General features: G+C 43.8%; 1 protein-coding gene across 5 annotated transcripts; it reads left to right on the plus strand.

Annotated features, from left to right (window-relative positions):
• The first annotated feature begins 958 nt into the window (after positions 1-958).
• On the plus strand, positions 959-19,331 carry CD86 (CD86 molecule). Of its 5 annotated transcripts, none has more exons than XM_005235823.3 (6): positions 963-3,291; positions 9,019-9,068; positions 10,338-10,676; positions 14,578-14,889; positions 16,918-17,052; positions 17,842-19,331. In XM_005235823.3, exons 1-6 carry the CDS (start codon positions 3,218-3,220, stop codon positions 17,859-17,861), a joined length of 930 nt encoding a protein of 309 aa, XP_005235880.2. In that variant the 5' UTR covers positions 963-3,217; the 3' UTR covers positions 17,862-19,331. The 5 variants fall into 5 exon arrangements, with proteins under 5 accessions (XP_027640147.1, XP_005235880.2, XP_055664852.1 ...); XM_027784348.2 differs by lacking the exon at positions 963-3,291 and adding an exon at positions 8,664-8,888; XM_027784346.2 differs by having other exon boundaries at positions 959-3,291; positions 16,918-19,331.
• The last annotated feature ends 8,386 nt before the right edge of the window (positions 19,332-27,717 follow it).

Raw genomic sequence — 27,717 nt, forward strand, 5'->3', positions numbered from 1 at the left:
CCTTCTTTTTAATCAGTCAAGCAGCATCTCTGCATCAGCATGTAATATTCTGGGGCTAATGAAGAGAGTCTTGGCATCCCTGATGCCTTTAGCAGAAAACCGAGATCCTGCACAGGGCTGAGGGGTTCTCTCACCGTAAACTGGACTGTTCCCTTTGCCACAGGCAGCATCACCCAGGATCTGGGCTGCTGGCAATTTCTCACCTGCCTCCCTGGTGGCTACTTCAGCCTCAGGCAATGAATCACATGGTTCCTCTGGAAGCTTTCTGGGGTTCCCAAGGAAGGCAGCACTCACTTGCAGGCCACACCATCGCCTAGGGCACTGCGATCCCTTCCTTCAGGATGTCCTTTACCTCCCTCCCAGCGAAATCAGTACCAGCTTTCTGAGAAAATCTCCCCATAGCTGCACATGATGCAGGACACCAGATCTGCTTGCCTTTGACCATTTCATGCCATTTGTTCAACTCTGGCAAGTATCTGTAAAATGACTGCCTACTGTAAGGAAAATCTACTTACAACACTAAGCTGGTAAGTAGTATCTGTGTGTAGGACACTCAAGCTTTCAGCCACCCGCACTTTGGCCCCCTGGCAGCTTGGAGCATCTGCTGCACAGGGGGGATGAGCCTGAGCTGCTCACGGCGTTTGCACCCGTGCTGTGGGTGGCAGGCGTATGTCCATGGATACTTCAGTTAATCTCTTGCGTATCATCTTATTGTAATTTAAGTGACTTGCAGCATCACAAGCAGCTCCAGACTGGCAAATCTTTTTCACCTGCATCCCTGCTGCACCGTTGTGAATTTCAGCAAGGCTCTGTGCAGTCCGTAGCATCTTGTCCTTGCTGCTATGCATCTCCAGGGGAAACCTCTCTGGATCTGGAATCTAGGCTGCAAGGAAACCTCTCACCAGGCACCTGTTGGCTTGTACGGTTGGTGCTGTATTAGAAATATACACAATGTTTAGTGTGACCCATTTCAAAAAAGAATGCGTTTCTTCTTTCTGTGCCTGGTATCTTGGAGATCTGTTTTCAATCCTTACTTTGCATCCTTACATTGTTTCTTCAATTTCAATGTTTTTCTTCTAGCAACAGACAAAAAAAGTGGCTAAACAGTTGATGAAAAATCACTCTTAAACCTGAGCTTTAAAGTTCAGTCTGTCTTTCTGAATAATTGCTTACCTTTTCTTCATTATCTACCATCAAGTATTTTCTTTCCCCTTAACACTCTTAAAAGAGTGTTCTTGCTAACGTCTTCTTAAAAATCTTACCTGCTGCTAACTCCTAATTCTATTCTACAAAATCTCTGTCTCTCCGTGGTCTTCTTATTTAAATTTCATGTTTCAATTAAAGCCTGATACAGTTTCTTTTTCCTTGCCTACACACCATCTCTGTCTTGCTCTAAATCTTTTAGGTTCTCTTCTGATTTAGCCACATCGGCTTCTATTTCAGATGACACTCAGGAAGTTTGTAGAGTGACTCACAGGCAATACATTGCAAACTGAGCTATCAGCACCCAGTATCGTTATCACTAACAGTACAGGCAAAGCCAACCCATAAATGCATAGCAAAACTTTCATCCTGAGCAAGGAACCAAATCCCACCGCATCAAAAGTTACTCAGGCTCATACAAAGGGCACTAAAACTGCAACAGCCTGGCTGGCGGTTTGACTCAGATGGAAACTGAACTCAATAAATTTGTATGGCATTCAGTACAAATGGTGAGACTCTGTAAGCAGAAAGACAAACAATATTTAGCATTTTCAATTTGGTTACTTCCAGTACATTTAGGTCTCACCCATCATTACTTTCGGTGACATCCTAGAGTGGGGGGAAGATAGTCCATCACCTCTGAAAATCCTCTGCACCTCTCCTGTTTTTCTTGTTAACTACTAGACTAAGTTGCAAGCAAGTAAAAAAAATGAAGCCTGTAAAAGCTCCTAGGTTTTAGATTTTTGCTGAACTTGTTTGGAAAACACTTAAATTAGATCAAATTAGTTTTCAATCAATCTAGTGGAAGAAATTATTCTTTTGGCAGCTTCCACAGGAAACTTGAGTTAAAAGCAAATTACAGTTCTCAGATTGCTACAGACCGGAGAAAAAACTTCCCCTTTTTCACTCATAACAGCCTACTCCTCTATTTTTAATCAGAGCTGTTGAGTAGTTTGTCCTGGGCAAAGAAAAGCATCTGTATAGAAGCTGATTTGGAATTCATTTCTAACAGAGTTTAATAGGCAACAGACACAGGATGAATTTTTCTCCCCAGACAGCCCCTTTTTGAAAGCCATGTATAAAGTGTGATTCAGACAAAAAAAGATTCAGGTGTGAATGCTGTCTGATCTACGGCTGCAAGCACAACCACAGTCATTAGGCTGGGCTTTTATGAGGCTCACTGCATGCTCATCAGCCACCTTAAAACAAATCTTAATGGGTGATAAAGTTGCCGGTTTTACTAAGGTGGCAGAATCAAAATGTGGTTACAGAAGAAATAAGATTCCGTGTCAACAAACTGACAGTACAGGAGAATAAAGTGATGAATTTATCAAAGAATTTTACATACAAATAGTCAAACACGTAAGCATGACTTCTTCACTCAGTCATATAGAAAAACTGATTGGAACATGGCAAGCACGGCAGCTGCGGTAAAGGTATGGCCTTACCTTTCTCCCATTTCCCATAAATGTCATGGAATCAGTCCTGATATCAACATTCTTATATAAGAATCCCTTCATCTGTATTTTTATTGTGTCATCAGATCTTAAATTAACTTGGTGACTTTCTGCGGCAGAGTATTGGGTAAGGACAGACAATTTTGTCTGATCGCATTGGAGAAACTTAGGTCCTTGCCAACAAATACATTTCCCATTCTATTATACAAGACCTGTTTAAGCAAACAAAAGTGAATGGAATTTGCCAGCCAGGAAAACTAAGCCTTATTCAAGACGGGTTATTTCCTTCAGGCAAAACCCAGGCAAAGGTTTTCTTGAAGACCAGAGCTGCGCTGCAGCGCAGGGGCACTGTGAATACCGCTGCGGCTTGCGAGAGCATTGGATGGGCTTTGAAAGAAGGGGAATTTCAGCTTAGAAAGAGGAAGCTTCTTTTGGACAGAGGGTGCTTGCTGTAAAAGAAGCACATACGTATTTGTGATGGGAAGGGTTCGATTCCCTGTGACCTAGGCTTTCTGCATGTGGTGGAGGGCAGGCACTGAGGACAGAAGAAAGAATGAATGTTTCTGTTGGTGAGATCCATACTGGAGTGTTTCGCAGCCTGTGAGACAGAAAGCCTGGAGAAAGCAATAAGGTACTCCCTAGGATTGTGATAATGCTTTCAGTTGAGTGGTTTCGCTTTTTTATTTATCTGGTAACAATTTGAGCAGTTACAGAGGCAAGCCTTTGTAATGCTCCTATAAACAAGTAGGAGCATAGGTTTGTAAAAATGTAATTGCTATTAGTAAAGTGACTCCACAGCTGCTCGCTGTTTCATTTGAGTCACAGCTGCTAATTGCAGCAGCTTCACATACATCCCTTACTCTCTGGAGCAAGCTGACCAGCCTGTAGCAGAATGAGCCAGAGCCCATAGTGGCATCAGCACAATTATTCCTGAATTCCTGAAGCAGGACATTTATAATTGGAAACTGGGCAAAAGAACCAAAGTGGATCTGCAGGGCATTTTCCAATCATGAGTGTTACAAGGATGGTGGTCTTATTTTCCACCAGTAGATAGGAGAATCGGGTCCTTTGTACCCAACTACTGTAATTCTGGTGGTTGTAGGGAGGGAACCAAAACCAAAAGGCAAAACCTTTTCCTTTAGCTTTGTAAATCAGTTAATGTGCCATGAGAAGCACTGTGAGAAAACCAGTATGTGTCCCCGGAGCGATTTCTGCACTGGAACCGAGAGCAGGAGGGCTTGGCTCGTTTAATCGCACTTCTGAATATCACATCTTCATTTAACAATTGAGATTAATTTATTGCAAGAAAAAGTAGCTCCTGATGAGTGATCCTCCTGCTTAAGAAGCAGCATGAGGTTTGTGTCACATGCTTAGCTGATTTTGAAAGACACTTAATTGAAAATAAAGAATGTAGTACCCGAGGACAAAACATATAAGGTGCGGTATGGCTGCTGATCCTCAGCACGTGTGTTTGGTTAGGGGTTGGCAATGGAGCAGGGATGCTCCCTCCTGTGTGCAGTACATATCTTGTGCTCGAGGTGCCCTGCAAGCTGCCGTTTGAGGTTACGCCTGTCTGCAGTGTGCAGCCGTGCTGCCACTTCCAGGCAAAGTGTCCTGTGCAGAAGAGAAACAACCTGGGAGCGGGCACTGAATTCCCTCTTCTGTACAACGGCTCTCGAGGGAACTCCAGCGACTGACGGGTCTGTTACGGAGCTGGCATCTCTAAACTGTCACCCATGTGGGAGCAGGGGCGCGCTCCTCCTCTGTTTCGTTGCACAAACAGGTTAGCGTGATCTGGTGAGAAGTGGATCGGTAATTGCTGCTTCCCAGCTGATGAGTCTGCTTGGCTAATAACCTTGGGGTGCGAGGGCCGGGCGGGAGGACAGAGGCCACCTGAGGCGGCTGGTACCTGTGATGCAGAGGTGGCTCAGCCAACTTGCCAGTTCTGTGGCCAGGTGTAGCTTACAGCATGTAAAAAATACGGCAACCTGCCCGAGGCTTTCAATGGACCGCAGGACACACACCACAGCTGATCCCAGTGAAGGTCTCACCCTGGCTGATGACGTTCCTCCCCTCCAAACTTCCCCCGCGGTTTCACCACCATGGAGCTCAAGCCCGTGCCCGATGGTTTGTGCTGCGGGGCTGTGTGCCGTGGGGCACTCACTGTGCTCTCTGCCAGGGATACCTGCCCTTCAGTTGTGGATGAGGAATTCTGCTTGCAGAGGCAGCGGAATGCTCCATGACCTTTGGACCAAAGGTATTATTTAAATAATTGGTGGTGTTTGGTTGTTATTAAAGGGCAGTTTCTGGATGTTAGAGCAAAGTGATCCCAGAATCATAAAGAAAGTCATAGTTCCCCTGGAGGTCTTAGATGTAATAAAAAGATGTTACTGAAAGATAGTGGGAAGGAATATAAAATGCATTCAGAAATCAAAAATTAGGGAGATGGAGGGCTTTTTTTCATGTAATAACAACATCATCAAACATCAAGCCCAGAATTTTTAAATGTAACTTAAAGATTGTTCTAAAAGAATGAGCAATGGAAAACGTTTAGCAACTGATTAGAATGGTGCCACTTTCTAACTGGAGAAGCACGTAGGAAACACAGGTTGCCTGGGTAATGGTATGTTTTTAATGTGTCCCTTGTTGGATATATATGTGATCGTGTGGCTTAGTATTTGTGTGTAGGGCATCCTAGAATTCTCTGACTTCACCACCTTAAAGGAATTTTCTTAAGTTGCAATTTCCTTTGTTAACATTTGTTCAGATCAATCTGTGCTTACAACATGGGGGAAGGCTGGTAAATGCATTTTTTGCAGAATTTCATGCAGAAGTCTCTAGGATAGCTTTTAGGTCTGTGGTGGAAAGTCTGAGTCACAGATGTCCTGTCTCCAGGGGCTCTCAGCGCTGCTCATGGAGCTGCTCAGCATGGCATCGGGTGGAAATTTTAGAAAAAATCCCCACACTAGAAAAGTCAAAAAAGGTTACTAGTTCAGTGGCCAGTTTTGTTCTGAATTCATTGTGAAACTTGGGGAAGGAGAGCCTTCCCATAGAAGATATGTACCTGATGTAATGTGATTAGTGTACCTCTTGCATCTAATTACCCTTAAAGCTAATTACATGTAAGAACATGTAAGAAAGGAATATTTTGAAAGGAACTGAAAGGCAGTGATGGCATTTAAGAGTCAAAGAGCAAAGATTTGACAGTGCCTTTCAAACGATGACTACATCCAGAAATGCAAACGGTACAGGAGAGCAGATGAAAGCCCAGGCAAGCATACCAGACACAAAGCTCTTGTTTACTGCAAGACCTTCAGGCTTCACTGTGTGTATTGGGTTTTCATATGCTGGATTCACACGCTAGAGTGGGAGGAACAAGAGACAGAAAGCATAAGCTAATCTGCACATTTAAGTCACACAGGGCTTTCTGGCAATTGCCCTCCAACGTAAAGGGAATGAAGTTGCCTCTTTTTCCCAGACACCGATCTTAGAGTTCTCCAGGGAAGGAATCCACCCGTACTCAGCCCAGCGGGAACCGCCTCCTGACTCTTCTCAGACTGGTTTGGGACAAACCAAAGCAGTCATGAAAAGAGCCAGTAAAGTGCATGTTCCTTCCTACAGTTCCTTCCCCTTTCAGTGACTGCACTGCAGAGATAGTAAATAAAGGGTTGAATGTGATTACTGACATAATTTCAATCCACACATGATTTGTAATTGTGAGTCATGGAGACATCTCTAGGAAAGCCTGGAACAGCCTCAAGGGGCAAAAAAAGCCGTGCCACATAGTGCTAGCCTCCTTCAGCAAGGGAAAGTGGTTACCTCCCTGTGGATCGGCCTCACAGCATTCTGCATGTCAGACAATTTTTAAGCCCTGGGTCTTCAAACCACTCCCACCTCATCAGTTGTTATTGGCATCATGAAAAAGTGCCGCTTCCACCGCTGGATGCACCCAGCACGCAAACAGAAAGCCCACGCGTCCCCAGGCAGCCCCACAAGGCTGTGGAGCGGAGCAGCGTGCTCACGCACGGGCCTGGCCATGAAGAGGGCACTTCGGTCTGTATCATTCGCCAACAGCGGACCATACCCTGATGCAAAACCTCTCTTCCCCCTCTTACCTCGTCCCCTTCGACTGCCAAACAGTCCTGGGACACAACCAGACTTTCTATGACCTAAAAGAGTACTGAGCACAGAATTTGTAATGAATATACCAAAGCAACAGTGTAAGTAGCCAACACAGAGACTGCATAGTTCTCCTTCCTCCCCTCGGTTTTTGGGACACTGGCTCCAAGGATTTGCATCTGCTGGTTAAAGGCATCTCGTAAAAAAGAGGAAGAGAAGCTGCTCGCAGCACTGAAGTTTTAGCGCCCGGTTCATGATTCAGCAACTCTCCATGAAGCAGCTCACGTTAAGAGTAGCAGCTTGTCATGCTCAGTGGCCTCCCCCTGCAGGGAACGTGGGTGTCCCCCCCGCTGCCCACCCGCGGGACCCTCCCCCGTGCAGCCATCCCCCGCCACACACCTTCTCCTGGAAGGCAGCAGCCAGGGCACCACGTAGGATCTTTGAGACTTCTGCCCTCCCAGCTCCAAACCCAACCCACACAGCAAGGCGAGAGGTGATATCTGGTATTTGTGCGTGGGCTTTATTTCTGTCTTTCCCTCTCATTTTCAGTTCCGGTTTTGGCCTTTCCTGCTGTGAGACAGTCACTGCAAAACACGCCTAGCCATAGCGTACACTCTCTCTGCTTCACTTACGTTTCCAGTTGCTAAATGGCTTTAATTTCTCCTCTTAGACACCTGCACTGGATCAAAAAAATAGGGCTATCCTTTTTTTTTTTTTTTTTTTTTTTACCTGACTGAAAGCAAAAATTCTTATTTGCAGAAGGGAAATACAAGTGCTGAGAAGGAGGTTCTGCAGTTTTCAGTGGCTTGGCAGATGCAATTTTATTTAGGCGATCATTTGTGTGGTTTAATTCAGCGGGGCCCAGCCCGGGAGGAAAACCCCTTGATAAAAGTTCACCGCGTAACAGGGCGGCTGGGGCAGAGCAGCCGCTGCTCACCCCAAGCCCTCCCTCCTCCTCGGCTCCAGCAGGAGAATCACAAAGAAAGTTCCCTAAACCCTCTGAGACATCTGGGCTTCCTTCTCCCCTTTCCTAAGAAAAGGCAGGATGGATCTGGTCTGGAAGAAATGTCATTCACAGTTCTGTACGTTACGGCATGCACTCAAAAAACATGTCAGCAGATCGAGGAGAATTCTGCATTAAACAGAAGAGACTCCTGCACCCAGAAACCTGGGGTAAATGTAAAGATCCAAGTGTACCAGCTTAAAATAAAACATGACAAAAAATGGGAAACATCAGGGAGCTGTACTACCAGTGAGGACAGCAGACAGCAGTCTCACCCGGTTTAAATAGTGTGAGAGCTGAAGAGGTTTTACATCTGCTCCAGCAAAAGAGCATTCCTTGGAGGTTTTTAACGGAGGAGAGTGAAGGACCTTGGCAGGGGTGGTGTGGAGGCTTCTCCCAAACATATGGAAAAGGCACAGGAAAAACACGAAGGCGTTGCCAAGATGCAAACCACAACCACCAGCCGGCCAGGCGCAGGCGCCCTGCTGTCAGGGGTGCGTGGGAATGACGCTCGGCTCTGCACCGGCGTCACAGCCCCTCACACCACAGGAACACGAGCAGCCATAGAAGTGTTGTGCTTATGAGACGAATTACAGGGTTTTTTTCTTTTTTTCTAAACAGGTAACAGGGGGTTTTGACCACAAATTATGCGCCATTTAGCCTTGACTCTTTAAACCATATAGGATTTATCTCAGTTACCTTTTACTGTTGTGAAGGACGCTGCACTTACTGTCGCGACGGACAGTTCCTGTTAAAAAACTGAAGGTCACCACTTCATCACTTCTGGTAGCTGACATCATCGTGCCATCTCCCCCACCTCCTCCTTCTGTGTCACCTTCTCCTCCCCCTCTACTTTCAATTCCCCCATCTTCTTCCCCAGCCTGCCAGGTCAAGCATGCTCCCCATTCCTCTTTCCTCCACACCAGGCGTTTTGGGTGCTCATCCTGTCCTTTGCACCGCAGGGGCTCTGCGTTCCTCCCATGGCAGACCCTGTCTGCAGCAATCTCGCACCACATCACCTTCTCTGTAAACCAGAGATCTGTCATGGCATGCCTCTTGTTGCTAAAGGCTGTGAAGCACACAGAAGTTCTAGTGCATGGGAAAAGGTGAGATTAACTTTCTCAATAGTCCCTCTCTTGCTAAAACTTCTTGTTTTACTGTGTCTGTGGGAGTACTGGAGAAGGTCCTGGAGTGTTTTCAACCTCTAACATATTCTTTCATTCTTTGTTCTTACAGCATCATGGAGGTCTGCATATTCTTCCTTTACGCTATGATACTTCTCCCAGGTAAAAGGCGCATTTTTAATTGTAAAAACCAGTTTGGTTATTTGTGTCCTGCTACACGATTCTCTCTCATCCACTAAGCAGCTTACTCCTCAGCAGTAATTAATCATTTCTGTTGCACAATCAAGGTCATATAGCCTATGTGACATGTATTTAACTTGTATGCAGGGACACTCTAAAATATATAGTAATTACTTTCTCTCTTCAACTTTATATCTTTACACTTATGTTGCTGTTAAATTTTCAATTTAAATCTGTCTTTAAAGTGTGTGTATATCACCTCTGTATATTACAGAGGAGAACAGTATTAAACTGAAGGCTGACAGTTTGATATGGGACAGCTGGAGTTTTAGGCAGCCGTGGAGATCATTTTGCAGTCTGGTGCTCTGGAAGAGCAGTCAACATTTTGTACCAGGAGAGAGACTGTAAACCTTTTTCTTTTGAATGGAGCAAAGGTGTTTAATTCTTCTGGGACAGAGGACTGCATTTCTCATCTCAAGAAGAGACAGCCCTCCTGGCCCATCGCCACCCCTACGGATACGCACACTGATGAAAGCGGGAGAAAAATCATCCCTTGTGTGACACAGTTCATCCGTTCTTTGCACAAAGGCATAATTGTGTTTATTATTTCTGTTAACAAGATCAGCAACAGAACAGTTAAATCTGACATTCAATATGTCATCAAACTCTAGATTAATTACAGAACAGTTAAATCTGACATTTAATTTGTCATTAAACTTTAGATTAATTCTTCAGCAAGACTGAAAGTGTTCACCTATTTCTGACCTTCTGGTCATATATTCCTTAGACACCAACATTTACCACACAGTGTGCACTTCACATTTTCTTTGAAACAGCAATGCTGTGTTATTTTATTAGGAGAATGATTTCAACTTTTAAAAAATAAATTGTGCAGCTATCTCCTTTGTGGCAGAATCTCATTACAGTCAGGATGTTATATATAAGAATGGTTTGGACCTTTTGCCTGCAGATAAGTCTTCTAAAATACAGACGCTCACAATCTCTGTGTGGTAGGCCTTCCTCGGAATGTAAAATATGGGAGGAAAAATAAGAAAGAGTTTTATGACCTGAACTCCAGAAGACTGAGTCAGTTTGAAGAACTGCATCTCCTGTCATACCTAGCGGGAGAATTTGTGTCTAAATGCTGGTGTTTTTATAGTTACTGTTGTTAAGTGTTGTCTCTGTGAGCACAAATACTTGGTGTTCTCTTGTAGCTGATGGAAATCCTAATTTCTTCTCTCTTTGTCCAAGGTATTGCTGCCAGTGTGCATCAGGTGAAGTCATTTCTCAATCACACTGCATATCTATCCTGCTATTTTCCAAACTCTCAGAAAACTGACATAAAGGATTTAAGAATATTTTGGCAAAAAGACAATGAAGTGGTGCATGAAGTATACTATGGCCAGGAAAAACATGATAACCTTAGTCCTAAATATATAAATCGCACCAAGATGGACATGGACAAATGGACCTTGCAATTGTTAAACGCAGAAATTGTGGACGAGGGACAGTATATGTGTATTATACAGCAGAGAGAGAAAGAATCAGCAAGGGTCATACACACATCTGAGTGCTTACTGAACGTCATTGGTAAGTGACTCTTCTAATTGTCGTCTGGTCTGGGTTTTTTGAGGGGGAGTTCTCTGTCACTTTGCTCTGTCCAGAAATGTGTGGTACCATCCCCGAGCCACTGAAGATGCACCTGCACTGGGGCAGAATTTCGAAAGATGGATAAGAGCATCCTCAATAGAAAATCCTCAGCTCTGGATGAAAAGTGCTCAGGTGGAAGCAATCAGAAGTAGAAAATGAGGCAATAATTTGCTCAATATTGTATTATTCCTGATTCCCAGCCTGTCATACTTTATAGTGAAAACTATTCTGCCTTCTTCCTCTTGACTCCTGCACGTTTTGTGGCTTTTAGGACTCTGAAAAACACACTTCTTTATTTGCATCTGATACACTACCTTCTATTAAAAGTAGCAGTAGTTATCATCATTGGTGGTAAATTACAATTGAAACATAACCAGATTTCTGCAAACACCCAGCTATTTTATGATCATATAAATCACAGGGAAAATAAAGAAAAGAGCAGCTTACATGTGGAGGAGTAGAAATTCATATGTTCAGTTAAAGAGAGACTGAAAATATCTCTGAAGAAAAAATGCACACGTTGATGAGATTCAGCCTGATTTCTTGCATGTTTATCAGTGGAAAAGGCAGGAAATCTTTTAACAGGGGAATGGCAGTGAGGAAGCAATCTTTTCCTAAGATTTTCTAATATTTTCAGTAATTCCTAATATATTTTCGTAATGATTTTCTATTTTAAACTGTCCTGTTAGCAACCTTTGTCCATATGCCTGTGTTCTCTCTTCCACTATGATAGTGCTAGTCATTAATCACAACAGCTAATAACTTCCACTGGTGTTTTCAGTTACCACAGTGCTTCAAGAGAGACAGGCCATGTGTAACGGCAGCCGAAAACGGAGTGCCAAAACATCTCAGCCTATTGAGTTTTGTGCTACCAGCAAGCATTCCCTCAAATCCACAGACAGAAAACCTAGATTGTCAATTTTCATTCTCCCAGAATCTACTTGACAAGTATTTTCAGCAAAGTTTTAGAACTCAGAAACTCATAATGTGCACTCAGTATCAAGGCCTCCAATTTAATTGATGCTTAGCATCAGCCGTTCAGTTAATTCAAGCAGTTAAATAAGTGATCAGCTTAGCCAACATCTGAGCAACATGTTACAGAAGTCTCATTCATTGGCACTAAAACTCTACTAGACCTTTTAAGGTTTAATTTAGGAAGACTGTTTTAAACTATGTTCTGCTGCTGTGCTCCTTCCAAATGACTCTCTGTTCAATAAGCTCTCAAAGAGCAATATAAAATCATACTTTTAAAAAATCCTTAAAAATAATTAGAAGAAAAACAGAAATGTTGAAAGTACCTGTACTCACCTACTGTTTCTTAATTATGGAGGGGTCTCTGTAGCATGGCACGTCACACTTGGAATGGCCATAGGAAGGACTGCAGCCTGTACAAGAATGACGGGGCAGTCACACAAAGCTATCTAACCACTCGGTGACCAAGCCCATCCAGAAATACTGAAGTACCTTCTAATACAGTTTACACCTGTTATTTATGTGAATTACATTAGCACAATATATAGCCAGATATACTACTGTGTACAGCCAGGATGATTTGTATAAGAACAACGAACACAGAACCTTCTCCAGAAGGAACGGTGGGCTTCACACTGGGAAGCTTTGGTCTTAAAGCAGGCAAGGCAGGGACCGTGGTGACAAGCAGCTTAACTGCAAGTTCTGCTGCTACAGCATGTCTCCAGAAGCAGGTGAGACTAGGGAAGCTAGTTCAAAATACACGCTGTTCCAAGTGTTGGGAGTGAAATTGATGGCAGGATAGAGACTTAACAGTTTGTGTCCTCATTTTAAAGGGGATGTTTAAAAAATTAAAAGCATGAAGAAAAGCTCTACTAGAGTTTTCTGAAGGCTGGAAAAATACGGTCCAACTGGAGACATTAAAAGATCAACCTGATTACCTTATAACACAGAAGACTGAGAAGAGTCTTGTTTTCAGAGTGTGAGATTCTGAAATACACATAAAATACTGGATATCAAACGAAAAAAAGGCTAATTTATTCAGCGAAGATATAAAAACAGTCAGTGGCTGGAGGCAAGTGAGAAGTAAGGCATGTTGACACTTTACAAAACGGAATAAAACCAGGCAGAGTGATTAAGCCATTGAGACAAATATTAAGGGCCTGACGGATCTGCTGTCTCTTGAGTTATTCAAATCTAAGCCCATTGCCTTTTTGGAAGACACATCATCTTTAAATACAGGAGACTTCCTGAAACATGCTTTTATGTTAACAATCCAAAGCTCACACACACATAGCCCACACCCTGCATGCAACCAGCTTCACTTTTCAGTAAATCGAGGTTCCAGAAGCCATAAAACAGAAGTGCTTTGTTCAGGGTATATTCCACTGTTTCCACTTGTTTCCTGTCAATAAGGTGGAAACTCTTCTATCACTTGGACAATGTGGCAAGTTTCACAGCCATGGATTTACGTTCCTGCCTCCCTGTAAAATGCCAAGGAGAGAACGCATGCTGCAGACTAGGAGCTGGAGTGAGCAGTCAGCTAAGCAAGTTAGACCCTGAGGAGAAAGAGGAAGCTTGAGCTCTCCTGAGGGACAACATAACTAAATTTTGGGGTCTAAAAAGGGTGGGGCTTTTTCCATTTTGAATTCACAGCCATGGAATCTCTTGGGGATTTCAGTGACTAAGCTAAATCCTACCCGCTGTGTGTTGGGATAGAGCAAATAAAAGCAACATCACATTTCTTCATCCAGCCATATTAAGAATTCACTAGGGCAAGGATTAGAGCCTGGATCCAGCACACTGAGCACGTGTACAGAAGAGTCAGACCCTCTTAGGCTCATATGTTTCTAGGAATCCTTTTTCCCTTCTCCAATATTTCTCCATATTGTCTTTAATCCTATTGGCACTAAAATAATGAAGTATTTTCAATGAAGTCTTGAGTCTGTTCCTTGGTATTTGTTGTGGTGTGGTGGTTTTGTTTTTTTTTTTTTTAACCTGCTGTATACCAACATGCAGTCAATATTATGTCTGCGTTCTCTCCTCCTTTTCCATTATAGTCTACTATTTCTACTACGACCCCTGAACCAAACAAATCCTGATTGAAAATATTTGGGAGATGATTTAAAAGACAGTGTTCACTAAAAGCTTCCCTTTATCATTCATATTTTATGTTTAAAAAAATCTTTTCAATCCTGTTTCAGTAACTATTTCTTGCCTGGGAAACTTGACTTTTTTAAAGCAACAGCTATGTTTTTCATTGAGCAGGATGAGTATCTAATAACATAAAGTAAAAACCTTGTGTCGTGCTCACCTCCACGTAAAAAAAAACCAAGCAAAAGGAGGCCTGCTAGGAAGCTGAGTGAACTACTTTAGATGCTGCAAAATGACTACTCATGATACTGATACCAAGGATATTTCTACCTATGACACAGTGGACCTCCAATTTACCCCATCTGAAGTCCCTCAGACGATTTCTTTCTCTGCATTTCACATTTAGAAGTCAGTGGTTTTCCCCTTACCTAACCAGGAGGCCAAGAGCAGGCAGCACTGTGTCCCATTCCCATTTTGTGCCTAAGCACTGACCTGCAAGCAGGCCAGGTCTGGTTATCCTGAGGTGTCAATGGATCTAAAGGAGGTGGGAGAGACAGAGGTCTCTTGACTGGTTGATCAGACTCAGAAACACCCTGAAGACAAGGAGCAGCAAATCTACATGTACCAAAAACATAACAAACCCTTCTTGGGACTCCCATTGTTTTCCTGAGAAAATTGCTTAAGCTTTCTTCTGCCTGAAAATCTTAAACCCCTGGCAAGAAGCGTCAGGAGATGTGGTATGTCTGACTCACAATGCTTTCTCTTTGGTCTGTTTCAGCCAACTATAGTCAACCTGAGATAGCACAGCTGCACAGTGGGGAGCTAAAGCCCAACGAATACTTGAATCTTTCCTGTTCTTCCAGCGGAGGTTATCCAAAGCCCAAGCAGATGACTTGGCTAATTTCACATGAAAATAAAACACGCAGGTTTATGCATCACACGGACATCTCACAGGATGCTGTAACAAAGCTGTACAATGTTACTAGCAAGCTGAGTATCACAGTTCCTGCAAACACCCTCACTAATATTAGCTGCTTGCTTCACCTCGGAGAGCAGCTGGGGAGCCTTGTCTCAGTGCCACTAGGCATAGGTGAGTCTCCATTTGCCCATTCCAATTTTTGCATGGGTTGGAGCAGGTCACATTGCAGTAGAGCCGATCACAGATCGCAGCATAGTCAAGGCAGCGAATAAACCCTAAGGAGCAGCAGGAGTTGGCTACAAAGGTTGTATGTTCTCCATCCTGTTCACCAACAGCCACGGCCACCAAATTCCCTCCCCTTTCCATATAGGAAGCTACAGCAAGGAGAGGGCACAGAGAAGGAAGGCTACTGCTGCACAGTCCAGAACACAGCCCTGTTCATCCTCTCCCTAGGTGCTGCTGCAGTAGCAACCGAGCCGCCTGGATGGCTGGATTAGGTGGCCACTAGTCTCCAGAGGTGACAGCTGTTAAGGGAGGTTGCCGCTTCACAGAATCAGAGAACTGTTGAGGCTAGAAGAGGCATCTAGCTCAGCCACTCTGCTCAGAGTAGAGTCAACAGGTAGCCCAGGGCCTTATCCAGTTGAGTTTTAAATATCTCCCAGGACAGAGGCTTCACAACCTCTCTCAGCTGTTTGACCACCCTGACAGTAAAAAAGCTTTTTTCTGATGTTTAAGTGCTTGAGCTGCTGTTCTTAACCATTCCTTAGAGAAAGGCAGAAGTCTAAACAAAGGAGTCCCTCAGACCAGATCAGGCTCAGAAACTGCCAAATAGACTGTGCTGACTTTAAGTATAAAGACCATAAAACTTTGACTAGTCTTAGAAGCGTTCCTGGTGGTTTTCATAACATTGGGCACAATGAAGTGCACATACCAAAATGACTATTTGGGGATTTTTTTTTCTCTGAGATGATGTTCTTTTTTCAGACACCCCTTGCAAGAAGAAGCTGGGGATCTGCTTCAGTAAAGTCCAGTAAGACTTTACTGCTGGATTATCTCAGGGTTCCACACGACTGATCCTTTCTTTAAGATAAAGCAACATTTTATTTAACTCCTGGAACAGGAAAACATCCTTTGACATATTTTTGTTTGTAAGCTATGGCACAAGCACATCAAAATATAGACAATTGCCACTCTGCTCATAAGTTTGTTGGGCTTGCACGTCTCCTTTAGACAATGTTGAAGATGGAGAACTGTGCTTCAACTGACAGGAAGGAGGAGCCAAGAGGGAATGGCAGCATCGCAGGAAAGCCTAACAGGGTAGTCCAGGCATGCACCTTACTAATGCAGGTGTAAAAGAAGCTTACCACTTATTCTGAAAAAAGTTCCACAGTGCAGTTTTCTTCATATAAATTTAGCTAAAGGGTTAAATCATCAATGCTAGATATGGCAAACTGTCTGTGATGTCCTTACATTGTAGGATTTTTAAATAATATTAAAATGCAATACAGAAGCCTTCTGAGGTCTGCACAGCTCTCTGTGTTGCTCCTGAGTGTTAACATGGCTATATTTACTATATTAGCTATAGTGTTGCATCCTGCTTTTCCCTAGTCAATTGTTCTCTCCTCCTTGGCTTTACGAGAGAAGCCACCTGATAAGCAGTGATGGTGGGCAAGAAAAGCTTTGTTTGGCAATAACTGAAGCTCTATCAGTTTCTAAGCTTAGCAACCAAAACCTCCAAAGCTCAATAACCAGAAATAGAGGGAAACTCCTGGGCATTCCCTGCTACTTTCACATCCCTTATGGCATTTCATTAGGCTTTGACCATAATTTCCAACAGATACCAAGTAGTAACATATCCCAGGTTCTTGTGCACAGCACCACAGAGTAGCATTAGCACAGTAGCTGCCTCATAGGCTCCTCTATTAAGTTGCCAATCACTCACGTTACCCAAATTTCAGAAAGAGTACTTTGCCTTACCGTTTTTGAAGTGGCCAGTAAGACCTGGCAGTTTCACTAGTTACTGGAAATGAAACGATGTGGATAGTGATTTATTGACACTATTAAAGCAATGTAAAAGCATAGGATGCTGAGGGCCTTTCCCTAAAGTTCTAATTCACATAACTTTGGGATAGGTTGTTCAGGCTAATTGTCACCAAATTAAATCTTTGCTGTGTGTATCTCCTCTGTTTTCTTAATCAGAGATACAGGGGGAAGAAATTAAGCAAATGAAGATAAACTTCTTTGGCCCACTTATAGCTGTGATTGTACTGATCACAATTCTTCTGGGTTTTATGATATTGAAGAAGAATAGAAATACCTCATCTACTGACCAGAGTAAGTTATTACTTCTCATTCAGCTCAACTGTCCCTCAAGTCGCAGACTTTGCTCCTTATAATTATCCCTTTACCTGCATTCAAGCTGCTGACAGAAAGTTAGGTTTCATGCTGGATTTCAGCTAACTTCCTTGGACAATTTATTTCCTGCAACAACTTAGTCCACCCAGAAGCAAGGCAAAACATTTTCCTCCTGTCTTGTCCTGGGATCCCCTTCTCCCTCTTTGTGCTCTGTGAGACTGCCATGGCACCAGCTTACCACCTTTTCCTGCAATTTCATCCTTTTTTTCTGTTCTTTCAGTAGATTTGGTTCCCAAAATCATTAGGCTGTATAAACCTTCCTTGTCTCACCATTTATAAGAAGAGTGGAGCTGAGGCAGGGATGAGGTAACACTTCTGTCCAGTAAAAGCAACTATCTCTGTCACCACGGAGCTCAAGGATTGCTCCACCACAGGCTGCCCAACATCAGACTGGAAGGATCATCTTGCACTAGGACCAGAATTCAGTCTTTGCATTGCATTTCTTTATTTTGATCCAGAACTAGGTCTCAGCAGTCCAGGCTTTATTCTGCACTGAAAGGATCCTCAAGCTGACATCACAGTCTACTCTTTCTCACAGCAAGGGGGAAATGCATTCCTCACAGTCAGTCCTGTTTCCTTGTACAGCCAAGGGTCCTGAGCCCCACCTCATTCTTTCTCCAAATCCTAAGATAACTGGGCATTTACTATCAACCTTTTTTCAGCTCCTATTTCTCACATTTTTATCAATCACATATTCATCTATTTTAGATGTCAGTCTAGCAGTCTAGAAGCTATCCAGCTTGAAACTGAGGACATCAGCCAGACTGCTGACTGGGAACCATCTCTGCGCGTAGCAAGGCCTGAGGTCCCATGCTCTTAGATGTTTTGCCAGAACAAGAATCCTCCCCAGATACCCTACAGAGCAACACACGATGGTTTTGTCTGGTGGCCGAAATCCACTGTCCAGTGTTCTCCGATTTTTGTTCCAGAATGGTAGTAAATATGATGCTCTGCCTGTCTGCATGACTTTTTGCTGCATCTTTCATTACGTGCTGTGTCACTGTAAAATCCTGACAGTCAATGAGGAAAGCAGAGCTGCGTGGGTCACAAAAACAGAAAGAGGCTACAATCTGTGAATCATAACCATCACTGGAAACATGATCAGAGGCAAGCTAGTCATGAGCCACAAATGCTTTTGGCAGAGCCCGTGTGGCTTTGTACCAGCAACTTTCCTGTAAAGCTCCACAGCAGAAAGAGGAACTTCAGGGCACTTCCCCACCCACCTTCTGAGAAAAGACATGCAATTCCTATCAGGCATTTGAAACTAGAAATCACCTGAAGGAAAGACGACTTGTTTTAAACATGATTTCTGGTTATTTTGATTTATTTTTTCTTACTATCATCCAAGTCTAATATGCCCAGACAGTTAGTACCTCCACACTTTGGTCCTGTGTATTCTGACCAGATGCTCAGGTGGATGCAGAGATAGAAAATGAAAGCATGAGGTATCACTCATATTTGTATAAATTGAAATATACAAAACTAAGATAAACAGATATAAAAAAAAATATTATATAAGTAGGTCATGTTCCAGTTTTGTTGACTATGTTCTCCCTTTCTTAATTTTGCTTCAAATGTTGAAGACAGAGGAATCTGTATGCTATGGTATGCTCAGCTATAGGAAGTAGTTTTACTTTTCAGAAAAGAAAGATTGTCTGTTTTACTCAAAACAAATTGTCTTTACTTTGCCAGTTCTCCAATCTTGAACAATCTTTGCACTTTATATTCTTCAACAGCATTGACATCTTTCAGGAGGAAGCACGCACCAGAATTGTGACAAAATTCTTCTGAGGGCTTGATTGCATTTGTAGGTCTGACATTTTCAGCAAGAGCAGGGACATTAGCATCACATTCTCAAGACAAATTTCAGCTCAGAGTTGCAGTCCAGGGACATAAATTCTCTGCGGTTTCTGCTGAGTACAAATATTCTTTTCTGTTAAATGATGTTGTGAATTGCTAGATTTCACCTCAATTTTTACCCTTTTCAAGAGTGTAAGAGAATGTGCATGCCCTTCTAAGTTAGCTAAACCATTTGGGAGTCACTTTATTAAGCTATTACACTAGCATTCCAAATATTTTAATTCAGATTAATATCATTCACATTTTATTAAAAGTTAAAGGTTTTATTTTTATGTAAAAGTTTATATTTGCTAGCAAATTTATTTAATGACTTATTAAAATATACATCTTTTTCTGTATTGGTGTTTTATTCTCCTGCCATTAAAGCAGTGTATTTGGGGATATCTGCACTTGGAGTTCTCGGGGAAGAAACACTCCCAGAATTATCTCTCAGAAGCAAATGAATAAAAAAGGGTATTGCTGCAATGACCAAGAATGGCATAACTGAAGGTTTCATATATTCATTCACGGAGCTGGATATATGTTCACAACTCTGTGTGTGCATACCTCCTTGATTTATTGACCAATAGACCTCGAAGATTAGATACAAAATTCCACTCTGAAAACCTGGCCTTTTGGTTCTATGCTGCAAGTTGTCAAATGTATCTCCAGTGGGTCATGCAATCTTTTCTAACTCTTGATTAACATTTGGCTCCTTAAATAAAGATGTATTAAACTATCAGGTATACTAAATCAGGTAGATGCTTACTCGATTTGTGTTGTCTTTTCTGCTTTTTTTAACACATGCTGTAATTCAGTTCATTTTTTTTCCCATCATTTTCCCTTCGCACTCAAGTCATCCACCTCAAATCCTCACTAACACTGAGGTGGTCAGAACAGCAGCTAAACCCTACTTTGCTCCTACCCAAACAACAAGCCTCGTGGGTCTTTTGTCTTCCATATGACTAGGTTTATGCACGTACACATACACTTTTGAAGTCACAGTCTCAGAACTCTCCTACTAGTCCCTAAATCCTGATGTGCTGCTTATCTGGTCAGATATTTATGCACTGAGGAAAAAAACCATCACTGACCTTTCATGTTTGTCTGTAGGAGAAAAACAATAACCGGTTCCTTCACAATAGTTATCCAGGTAGTTATGGAGGTGGTTATACCCTATGGTATCTGGAAATATAGGATTTGGGAGTCCTCTACCACATTCAATTAGCAGAAAAAAAACCCCCAACATTCTGAACACTTGGAAATTCGGCAGTTTTTGCAACATGTCTTAGTACCTCTGAGGGGGTTTTGCACCCCGATACACCATCTGCTATCACTACCAGCAGCTGTAAGTAGTGGGAAAAGTCACATGGTGGGTTAGATTATCTTTTGGCAGCTACCTTCCATCCTTAATTTGTTCCTAATTAGTGCAGTTGTTTGTTTCCCCCACCCTCCACCCCTTGCCATCCCTCTACTTTAGGCTGCCAACCTCTTTCTATTACTTGCTCAGTTTCTCTACCTCCTCTTTTCTTGCTCTTAAAAATCAACTCTAATTCCCTCCTGCAGCTAAAGACAGTTAAGGGGAAAAAAAGGAGAAGGGCTTCAGGGAAAATTTTATGCTCAAATGCATTAATCCTCCGCACTAGCAGGTGTAATGAGCACAGTAGCAAGGCACAAGAAAAAAGTAGCTGATGCGCTGACATATTTTGTCCTCCATACAAATACATTCAGATTTCCAGGTTATCTCCTCACCCGCTTTGCAGGTTTTTTTCCTCTGACAGCATGCTTTCAGTCATTTAGTGATCCTATAAACATGGCAAGCAAACAAATGAGCATATGCCCACTACATAACACAGCATGTAACAGCTTCACTTGAAAACACTATTCCTTTATTTTTGGGTGTAACATTTTGAATTCCAGAACATGCTAACAAAGAAATGGAAATGGTGTGTTAAATCAGTATCCAATACCCTAAGGTAAAATCCTGACATCAGACTTACACTTGTGATAGATTGCTTCAGGTTTCCTGATTAACAAGCACGGAATCACAGAACAGTTGAGGCTGGAATGGACCAAGGCAGATTGTCCAGGTCAAGCCCCATGCTCAAGCAGGGCCATCCAGAACAAGTTACCCAGCTCCATGTCCAGACAGCTTCTGATTACCTCCGAGGAGGGAGACTCCACGACTCACCTGGGCAATCTGCTTCAGGGCTCGGTCACCCTTCGCAACAAAAAAAGGGTTTCCTTGTGTTCGGAGGGAAGCTCCTGGGTTTCAGTCAGAGCCCACTTCCTCTGGTCCTGTCACTGGGCACCACTGAAAAGAGCCTGGCTCAGTCTTTTTCGCACCATTCCTTCAGGCATTTATACACACTCATGACATTTCCCTGATGCTTCTCTTCTCCAGGCTGAACAATCCCAGCGCTCTCAACCCTTTCTCAGATGAGAGATGCTCCAGTCCCTTAATCAACTTTGTGGTCCTTCACTGGACCATCTCCAGTACGTTAAGGTCTTCCTTGTACTGGGGAGCTCAGAACTGGACACAGGGCTCCAGGTGGGGCCTTACCAGAGCTGAGTAGAGGGGAAGGATGACCTCCCTCAGCCTGCTGGCAATGCTTTCCCTGATGCAGCCCAGATACTGTTGGCCACCTTTGCCACGAGGGCGCACTGCTGCCTCATCTTCAACTTGTCCACCACGCCACCCATGTTCTTTTCTGCAAAGCTGCTTTTCAGATGGTTTGCCCCAGCCAGTACTGGTGCATGGGGTTATTCCTCCAAAGGTGCTGGACTTTGAATTTCCCTTTGTTAAGGTTCCTCTCTGCCCATTTCTCCAGCCTCTTGAGGTCCCTCTGGATGGCAGCACAACGCTCTGGTGTGCCACTCCTCCCCATTTTTTATCATCTTTAAACTTGGTGAGGGTACACTCGCTCCCATCATCAAGGTCATTAGTGAAGAGGAAAGTCAGTATAGTTTTACTGCAGATTTCTTAATGTCAGTCAGTGCTATTGCAACAAGCAACACGTTCCTATGGTTAACAGGTGAGGGGACAGTGAAGCATTGTATTTCCAGAATAGTCCAGTCCCGTCTGAGGGGATTGTCATTAATAAACCATTTCAAGGCAAATGCTCCTTGGTGGACTTCTCTTCAGGTGAATTATTTGCTACTGGAGATTACATTTGACCACAGAAATATGGCAACTCCATTACAGAAATCTAGGTTTTGTGTGTATTACCTCAGTGTTTTGGTTTCAAATTATCTTCCTCCTTTACAAACTCAGAAGGAAAAAAGAAAAAAAAACACCTTGGAATGCTGGGCTGTCATAATTCATAATTGGTCCCTCTTTGCTTTCCCATGTTCTACAGTGGGAGGGCCATAACACTGGGGTAGGGAAGCATCTAGGGAAGACATATTTTCTGATCTCAGAATGGGCTACCAGAAGGTTCTTAAGAGAAAAAATAGAATTAGGCAGGAAAGCTGGTGAAAGAAGAGAAAGAGGGGAGAAATGCATAAAGTCTGAGAAAGTGTAAGGAAAAAGAGTAACACACGGGGCTAGCTTGCAACTGGAAGTGCACGTGCATCAAATGCAGAGCCTAGGCACAAGCCCCTGCTTCACAGACCCCAGGAAATAAAAGGTTCTGGCAACTGTCTGCCCATTGCCTTCTGGGGAAGGCTACTCTCCAGTCAGCAGCATTGCCACTACCCAGTCAGCAGCATTGCCACTACCAAGGAGAGCTTCTGCACAGAAATCTTGAAATCCAGAATATTCTCACAGTCCTTGACTTGCCATACCTCCTGACATACTTGTGAATTTTATGGCAGATATGCAAGATCAAATTTTCTAGCACTTGGCATGTGCCCGATGCTGAGACCTGCATAACTTTTGTCCACTGCTTTTGTTAATACCGCTCTTAAAACAAAAACTCGTAAGAATCATAAAAATTATGCCTAGCCTCCTATTCCTAACAACCAGTGCTTATTTGTTTTGGAAGGATAAAGATCTAGGAAAAAGTGGAAAATGAGGCGAGAATAGCTCAAATTGCAGTTACATACATGCATCAACAGCTGATGAACAGCCCACCCTCTTCTGAAATACAGAAGTTAAATCAAAAGCATAACTAGTTTGTTTCAGAGTAATTTTCTAAAGCTTTCCTCAGCCTAGTCCTATTGCTGTTGGCAAGAGAAACTGCTCCCTTTTCAGGGTGTTCAAAACCGAGATCCTCTCTACCACCTTAACAACTTTCCGTTGCACTCTTTTTCATCTTTGCCCTCCCACTCTCCCACAAATATTACAAAATCCACAGTCTGAGAGACATTTTTTCTCAAGGGACTTCAGTTACACCATGAAAACAGCTTTCACTTGCCTTTCAGTTTGCCAAAATGACAATCTGTTTCACAGCTGAGAGGAGTAACGCGGTGCCTGCAGGTAAGACACAGAAGTAGAGATCTTACTACTTTACCTTGCACTGTTAAATGCACTACTGTATCCAGAGCCATGTCACATTTCAAAAAGGTATTAAAATATTAGAAATAGAAAAGGGATAAAGAGTGACTAAGGCTCTAGAAAGCAAGTTTACAATGTGAAGTTTATGGAGTTCAACCTATGGAAATGATGAAGAAAACAGAGAAAGGACCTGATGAATCTGTCTAGCATTCCAGCACTTGGAATGACTGGTTAGGTAAGGAAGACATGAGAGATCCTTTCCACTGCAGGACTCCTGTACTGGGGAGCCCAGAACTGGACATGGTACTAAAGATGTGGCCTCACCAGTGCTGAGAAGAGGGGAATGATCACATCCTTGGCAACACTCCTAATGCAGCCCAGGATACCATTAGCCTTCTCTGCCACAAGGACATGTTGCTGGCTCATGTTCAGCTTTGTGTCTGCCAGGACCCTCAGGTCTTTTCCTGCAAAGCTGCTTTCCAGCTTGCCAGCTCCCAGCATGTGCTACTGCATGGAAAGGAGACAAAGAAGTTAGGTTAAAAGAGGCAGATACTGGAATGTATCTGAAAGGACCAGCACATAATAAAGGTTTGTACTGTGGAATAGAAAGTGACTGACTTTAAAAAAATATTAGAGGGAGAAAAATTGACACCTAGCAAGAGACCCTATCTGTGAAGGAAAGCCAAGCCAACCCAAGGAAAGAAAATATGAGGCTTAGTAGCACATTCCCTCATCACTAGCTAGCTTCCTGGCAGAACTATCAGTGGTCACAGCTTCCACTACTCAAGTTGCCTATGGCAACAGAGTATATTGTGAGTCAAGCTTCCAGCAGAGGAAGACTCTAAAACTCTGACATCTTCTCTCTTCAGAGATTTTCTTTCTATATTTGGGATATCGTTCAAGATCCACTCTCCAGCTGCTGTTTGGAGAGTGTCCCGGGTGAGGTTTGGTCAGATAGGCTTGCCTGGGACTGGCAGAATTATGTGGCTGGATAACAACAGACATATGACCAGTCATCTTTGTCCAGATGTATCAAGAAAGATCATTTAAAGTAAAGAACCTCTCAATAACAACTAATTCCTTCTTCTGCTTTGGTGCAACCACAGTTAAGAGGTGATCATTATACTTAGAATGTAAAGGTATTGCTTAACATCTTTGAAATCATGGGAAACAGGTTAGAAGTGCTCAGGAGTGAAAACCAGCCTGCAGACCTAAACCTTTATAGAAATTCAATTAGACTGTAAGCACTAGGAAGGGTTTTTTGTAATTGGGTCAGTGGTTAAGTCCTTCAATATCAGGTAAGCACCCAGAGCAGAAAATGCATAAAAACAACTGTGGTAGAGGAATGGAGTAGATTTGATCAAGCAAAACACCAAAATGCTTTATCAGCATAACACACCGATGCATCAAAACCCAGCTGCCCCTGAAGTCACGCAAAGCAGCTATTTGAACCTAGAAGCCAAGAGTTAGGAACCACGGCACATAATTATTGTAACTGTCGGTTTTTACCACTCCTTGGCTTCCCCCCCTTGGCCAAAGCGACCCGAAGGGCAGGCTCCGGGCCCCCCACCGCGGCGCTGACCCGCCGGGCGGGCGGGAGGCTGGCTGAGGGCCCCTGAACGCCCGCACCCGCGCACGCCACTGAGGAAAAACCCTCGTAAACCGACGGGCCCCAGCCGGGCCGCTGGCCTTGGCGCCTTATTTCCCCTGTCCGCTCCGTCCCTTCCCTCGGCCCTGCCCGGCGGGCGGCCCAGCACACCGGCCTCCTCCCGCCGCCGAGCCCCATCAGGCGGGGCCGCCCCTCAGGTGGCCCGACCTGCAGCCCGTGGCCTTCGCTGAGGGAAAAGCCGCCCATGCTCGCCGGCTGCATTGCCGCCGCGGTGCCCTTTACATTCTAGACCCTATTTTTTTCCTTAAAAAGAAGCGAGGCGCGGCGGTGCCACCAGGCCGCCCCCGGACCCGCCCGCCCGCTCCGGGACGCGCGCGCCTCGCCTGCCCCCTGGCGGCTCGGTGCCTCCGCCCGCGGCGCCACGGCGGGGCAGCGGGGCCGGCGCCCTCGGGGGCGGCTCTGGGGAGGCGCTGCCGGTGGCAGGGCGTTGCGCGCGGGTGTGGGGTCACAGCGCCGCAGGCTGGAAGCGATGGCAGGGAGTCTCCAGCCTGCCCTCCGGCTCCGAGGCCTCGGGTCAGCCCTCCAGCTCTGTATCTGAGGCCTCGGGTCAGCCCTCCAGCTTTGGGTCTGCCCTCCAGCTCGGGCTCTGAGGCTGCTGGTCTACCCTCCAGCTCCAGCTCTGAGGCCGGCCTGAGCTCCTCAAGCCTTTGTTCAGTCAGGTCTTGAAAACCTTCAAGTGGGGACCTGCTCTGCTGCTTGCTTGTCCTCACAGGGAAAAAGTTTTTCCTCACACGCAGCCTGAACCGCGCTTCTTTCAGTTTCTGACTGTTGGCTGTCATCTTCCCACCACATACCACCATGAGCAGCCTGGCTCCATCTTCTCGGTAGCTTCCTTGTAGGTATGGGAAAGTGCGATCCAGTATCTCTTCTCCGGGCCAGACAAAGGGAGCTCCCTTGGCCTCACCTCACAGTGCAAGTGCTCCAGCCCCATCGCCGTCTGGGTGGTCTCCCGCCAAACTTACTCCAATTTATCCGCATCTTTCTTGAACTGGGGAGTCCAGGACTGGACACAGTATTCTGAATGTGGTCTAAGAAGTGCTGAGTAAAAACCAGCATCACTCGCCTCCCTCAGTTTACTGGCAATGCTGCTGTCAACACAGCCCCGGATACCACCAGCCCTGTTTGCTGCCAGGAACTCTTCTGTCATGACCTACACAGACAGGAATCATCTCACCAGTACCCTGCTCACTACTGATGGCACTCTGTCCTTTCCGCAGCGGCAGCTAGCACTTTTGGAGATGAGGTACTGTATTCACGCTGACAGTATTTAATGTCACATTGTAGTTTTCTTGTCATTTCTCCTCCTCTTCTCAGGCCTAGCTCATGACCAATCCCACAAGTCTAGCCCGCTCTCAACACATTCTTTGCAATTCGTTCTGCTCACATTTTTGGGAATTTTACATGTAAAACTAGCAGGTACTCAGAAGATACAGAGAAAAAGAGATTTATTCATGTGAACAGAACTGTAAGTAAGTCCAGGCAAAAAAAGAAGCCATGGGACAACAAGGCTGAGGTTTAGAAAAGAGGGGAAATGAATTATAAGGTGTGTTTGGAAGTGAAAAGATATCCAGAAAACTGAATGCAACAGGGAGAATGGAATTCATACAGACAATTGAGAATCTGGATGATAATACATCAGAGACAGGGACAGAAAGTCTCTAAGGGGAGAAGTTCCTTTTTCATGAAACTTATAAATGGCGCAGGTGAAAATTCCAGTGGATAGAAAGCAGTTTTCCTCTCAGGGAAAATGTTAATAATTTGAAGTATACTCATACTCTTAAAGGGAAATTATGAAAAAAAAAAAAAAGTATTTGTAAAACTGGGAAAAAATCTAGTCTCAGCATTTAATTTCAGTAGTGTCAGTACTATACCATCCAAACAAAATAAGGGCCAGAATAAGAACATATAAAATATCAAAATAATCCTTTTGAGTTTTATTTGTCCCCCTCCAAAGACAATTTTTGCAAATTGTTTTCAGCATTTTCAAGAGGAATAAAAAATCTGTTGAAATTTTATTTTTAATACCTGAAGGCTTTTCTGCACTGAATTTTCTCCATGGGCTGATTTCCACAGACCTAGAGAGAAATGCAGGGAGACAGATCTGCTAGTGAATAGAGGCCTGACAGTTTTGGTTAGACAGGTTCCACTACCTAACAGGTGTCATTAGACATGTATCAATGGAAGTACAGTGTTTTTTAAGCTACAACTTACAACGTACAACTCCATTGTGTATACTCTTCTCCATCCGCTCTATTTCCTGAATCTTTCATTGGTGTGAATAAGTACAATTTCAAAAATAAATAACAATAAGAAAATAATGGAAATAAGTAATACTGCTAAGAGCAAGAAGGTCACACAAGAAAAGCCCCCTTAAAAGAGTCTCCATATGGCAGAACTGTGAAGAAACAGTAGTACTAAGTCCTTCCAGTTTGCACTAGCACTCCATATAACAGAACATCAGCCATCTGAGATATGCAGATCCATTCTCTTGCATGCCTCTTTTTTCCAGGCATTTAGGTAGGTGAAGGGTCCAACATGGCTTTTATTACACACCCCTAATGACTCCCACTGTGCGATGTAAAGTAGCACTGACAGAAGTCTGAAGCTGGGTAAGGGTGTCACAGTGACATTTTGCAAA

Source organism: Falco peregrinus, chromosome 6, assembly GCF_023634155.1.
Source record: "Falco peregrinus isolate bFalPer1 chromosome 6, bFalPer1.pri, whole genome shotgun sequence".
Lineage (NCBI taxonomy): Eukaryota > Metazoa > Chordata > Aves > Falconiformes > Falconidae > Falco > Falco peregrinus.